Source organism: Triticum dicoccoides, chromosome 5A (genome assembly GCF_002162155.2).
Source record: "Triticum dicoccoides isolate Atlit2015 ecotype Zavitan chromosome 5A, WEW_v2.0, whole genome shotgun sequence".
Lineage (NCBI taxonomy): Eukaryota > Viridiplantae > Streptophyta > Magnoliopsida > Poales > Poaceae > Triticum > Triticum dicoccoides.
The window spans coordinates 423,444,312-423,449,169 of NC_041388.1; the positions used below are offsets into that span (position 1 = coordinate 423,444,312).

The 4,858-nt window shown below is 43.6% G+C and overlaps 1 protein-coding gene across 1 annotated transcript; it reads left to right on the forward strand.

Annotated features, from left to right (window-relative positions):
* Positions 1-335: 335 nt before the first annotated feature.
* Positions 336-2,846, forward strand: LOC119302011 (anamorsin homolog). Its single transcript, XM_037579020.1, is given in 8 exon segments — positions 336-621; positions 711-858; positions 1,466-1,626; positions 1,714-1,809; positions 1,888-2,061; positions 2,064-2,186; positions 2,303-2,377; positions 2,498-2,846. Coding segments are annotated over 7 exon segments (798 nt in total). The 5' UTR covers positions 336-621; positions 711-728; the 3' UTR covers positions 2,537-2,846.
* Positions 2,847-4,858: the final 2,012 nt, after the last annotated feature.

Genomic DNA, 4,858 nt, shown 5'->3' on the forward strand with positions numbered 1-4,858 from the left:
TGTCACAAAAAATCTTATTAAAATTCAAAATTTTGCTTGAGATATAGAAATGTCAATTTTGACATCAATGTGATAATGCTTTAAATCTAAAACCTAACTTATGTTATGTACTATTCGGTGTCGAAAATTTGTTATTTTTGTTCCTGTGCTGAATTTTGAATCTAAATTAGAAATTTTATGACAGCATACATTGATGTTATATGAATATATGCGGTAATTTTCCTTAGAATTTTGAAATGTGCTACGGGAGTTTGATGAGTCGATGAAACTGCAAAGTGAAATTACACCATCTGCCACCGCGAAATGAAAAATGAACGGTTCGGCTGTTCGGCCCAGCCGTTCCCTCTCCTCGCGCACGAGTCGGCCCCTTCCTCCCGTTCTCCTCCACGGCTCCACACCGTGCGTCGGGCGCCGCCGCCGCCACCCAGCGTGAGCACGCAGCGACGCCGCCATTCGCATCGCTTACCCGTGAACACGCGGCGGTCCTCTGCCACCCCCTGCTCGAGGCCGCCCGTCTCGCGCCCCCACCAGCCGCCGCCGGCCTCGCCTCACCTCTCTCGGTCCGTCGTTGCTACGAAGGAAGAATCCGCCGGAGGCAGGAACGAGGACCTCCTCGAGCAGGTCCTCCATTCGGCAACTTCCGAACTGGACCTTAGTTTTTGGCCAGGGGCGTTAACCAATCTGGCTGCCGTTGCTCGCAGCGGTTGCAGGTGATTCGATCCGGGTCCATGGCGGCGGCGGCGGCGCTCGCGGTCACGGACGAGCTGGCCCTGCCGCTTCGCGCGGTGGGGTGCCTGGCGGCGGCCGCCGGGGTCTCGCGGGAGGAGGTCGTCGTCATCACACAGTGCGCCTCGCCCGGTAAAAGCTCCTCGCCCCTTTCCCCTGTTACCCGAACCCCAAGCCGCGATTTCGCTCGCGCGTATGCCTAAGCTAAGCTAGGGTTAAGACCTCTGCATGTTTACATAATTACATACAATCTGGGAGGATAATACTTCTCGACCGGTAGCTTGGAATCAAATTCGAGATCGCCCGGAGCTCATTAACATATTGCTTGCTTGCTGGTTCAGATTTAGACCTTGATGCGTTCAAGCGTATTCTACATATGTATGATAATTGCTATCTGCACAAGTGTTACTCTATACATGTAAAGAATACACGAAAGAAATCGTGAGAAAAATATACTATCTCATCGAACTATTGGCCTATCAGGCTACCACTCATAGACTGATATATGAATGAGCTGTTACAGAACCCATGTTATTTCAGCCAAGTCTTTCTTATGGTCAGACAAGTCTTTCTTAACAATCCAATTGTCGTGCATTTCACTAATCTGAGAGTAGACATTTCATTGTATTAGCTTTCGATGACTCTTACATAGGCTTCAATTTTAATATGTCACATCCTTGTATTAAAACTTAAGTATGCCATGAACCTGTTATAAACCTTTGTTGTGAACATGGGTCAGGTGGGAAGTTTCCTTTTGATGATGCATCCGTTGGTGCTGTCCTGTCTGTCATTAAAAATGTGGAGAGCTTCGGGGAGCAGTTGGTTGCTGAAATTAGCCGAGTGCTGAAAGCTGGTGGAATTGTGCTGGTACAGAGCTTCACACCCTCCTCTGATCAGAAGGTAATCCATGGAACAGTTTTTGCTTACATCCATTGTCTTGTGATTTTAATTTGGCACAACCTGATTTTCTAATTTTCTCTGCATTAGCTAAACAATTATATCGAGCGCCAACTACTCATGGGCGGTTTTGTTGAAGTGAACGCTTCTGCTACAAGCTCACAGGATGGCGTGCAGTCTGTTACTGTGAGTAGGACACATTGTGTTAAGGCTGATGTACATGCTTTTCCTCTATTGATGAGTGCTAACTCAAATCACTTGCAGATCAAGGCAAAGAAGCCATCTTGGAGTATGGGTTCTTCCTTCCCCCTGAGAAAAGCAATAAAGGCTCTTCCAAAGATTGAAATCGATGACGACGATGAACTGATTGATGAAGACAGCCTCTTGACCGAGGAAGACTTGAACAAACCACAGCTTCCAGTTGGTATAGCCAACAAACCCTCTGACCTTGTTTAATTCTTGTGAAGATGTTTAATTCAGGCAGGGCTGAGGCTGAGCAGAAGATGGAGAAGCTGGGGCTGACTGCAGAACAGATCGATAACCCCGTGTCAGCTTGTGGCAGTGTAAGTCAATTTAAAGCTTGTAGACATGCAACGCCACTGGTGATTCTCACTAGCCAACTGACTCTAAGTCACCGACTGATTATATCTTACATTCCTCTGCGAAACATCAATTTCAGTGTGGGTTGGGCGATGCGTTCCGTTGCAGCACTTGCCCATACAGAGGCCTGGCACCGTTTAAGTTGGGAGAGAAGGTAACCAATCTCTATTCCTCATTATAACTTGACTAGATTCATTCACGAAGACAGCTTTGGGGTATGACTTGAGCTTATTTTGATGAATTATATGCTGACTCCTCGTTTCTTCATCTCCAGGTCACCTTGTCTGACAACTTCCTTTTGGTCGACATATGATGGCGGAGAGCAGCCGCGGATGCGAAATGGCTTGTTCAGTTTGTTGGTTCGTTAGAAAGGAATCTACGTTTTTCATGGTAAAGCATGGACGATGGTGGTTACAGCAAAAGAAGATAACGCGCTTGGAATGGGGTAGCTTGTGTTAGCCTGTCGTGCCCTGCAGTCAGTTCCCAGGTTGAGGTGAGAGCGGATCGTGAGTGCGTTTTCTATTTGGGACGAGTACTATACATGTCAAGTATGCTGCAATGACGATGTTTGCATATACTAGTAATCTTGCACGCGCAATTCTATTAAAAGAGAAGTTACGTAACATCGACTTTTTTTTGTCAAGCTCATGCCTCAAATATGAGTCAGTGAGATCACCACAAGCCCACTACATCTTTGATGCCAAATAATTCACAAATAGCATTACATTGAAATGTTTGAATAAGTTAAGTTGTGAGTACTTTTCACAATTATCATAATTCTAGAATTCATAACATTGCGGGTTGTGAGGAAAAGGAAACAAAGCAGAGCTTAGTCACTTGAAATGGACCAGCACCAGGATCAAAGTGCAAGTGTTATTGAGAGGCACTAAAAGGTGTTGTCCAGTTCGAAGGAAACGAAACAGAACAGAGTTCAGTTAACTGAGTTGTACATGAACATTGCGGGGCAAGAGGTGTTAAACCAGCGCCATGATACCAAAGTGCCCCTGGAGTTGTATCATACTGTATTTCATATACAAGTACTTTTCACCTGAGTTTTTGAGGGACTGCCAACCAGAAATGATTAGCAAATCAACTGGTCTTGGATTTCATATACGAAATTGCTCTGCGTATGACTTTAAATATACGATCCACGTCCGACCTAGTGATCCCACCATTGCCATTGATGCAGAGATTTGATCAGAGGGTGACTGAGCAGTGTCGTACAAGAATTCATCGTACGCTAGCACTGCTCTTTCATATAAAACGACAGAAATATTATTACATACTATAACTTCACTCAACTGATCATGTAAGAATCCATTTTAATGTATTGGTTGCAACGGTATCTTGAATTTAATGCCCGTCGGCATGCTCAGCTAGGTGCTATGCCTAAGGTCCTTAATCAAACACAAACTATACTTTGGTTCTCTAATGGCAATATGAAAAGCATACTGGTTATCAAATATTAATTGCCCGAAGCGCACATGATTTCCATCGTCGTCGCTGCCTTAACTTCACCGGCGATGAAGAACTCAAAGACCACACGGGACACGGACTGGACACACGGATCCGGGGTTCCCGAAGATCGATCTTTTGTATTTTTGCCAATTTCATGCTATAGCTGAGCTTGTGAGCCCAAGCAAATTTCTCTCCAAAATGCAGCATTTCTAACATTGTCTATGCTACTCTTTTCTGCGGATAATTGTCTATACTACTGACTCAAATTGGCTAATTTTGACTGATCAGTTGCAAAATCCTTTGAGTTTGTTTGATTCATCTCTGAAATAAGTTATACGTATCATTTCAACTCAATTCACTTATATTCCTTATTTTGTTCCAACTACACTTGTGTTTACAAAATGACTGAACTATTTACAAGAAAAAGGGGCACCTTGCCTATATCCGTGAATCTAACAAGATATTCTTGGAACCAACAGGCATATCAAGATCAATGTTACTGAATTCAAGCAAGTAAATTAAACTACACTTAAGTAAGAATGGAGGTGGAAGAATGAAACTTCCACTAAAAATCTTCATAATGTGTTACTATGCTTTGAAAACTCACTCAAACCTAAGTAGACCGTCTGTTGGAACTTTCCTTGTGTATACAAATCCTTTTTCAAACAAGGATCACTGCATAAAAGTAGAGCGGGGCAAGCTATGAATTTTCAGTATTGGATTCCATAATGATTTAGCAAGATTCCATAACATGCACCACCAGGATAAATAGTTAGAGCGGGTGCATTTTTGTATATGCCTTAATTCGTACTTTGTGGTTCAAATAATATAATTGGGACAAAATAAGTTGCTCCATTGCCAAAGCTGGGTGGACCAGAGACTTTTCTTCTAAGATTTCGCAAATGGCGGCTTGAAACAAATTAAATATCACAACAGCTAGCATATGCAAAAGTATTCATGCCCATAGCATACAACATACTAAAAACCACAGGCCGCTTCTCACCGCCAAAGCTAGTGATAGCAGTTGGCAACATGCCAATATAGTATAGCACTGAAATGCCCCAAAACCACAGGCTACTTCTGACCAGGACGAAACCAGTTAGCAGTTGGCAACATGGCACTGAAATATCCATGAAAAACCATCTGCTAAGTAGCCTATTTAAACAGCACACACCTG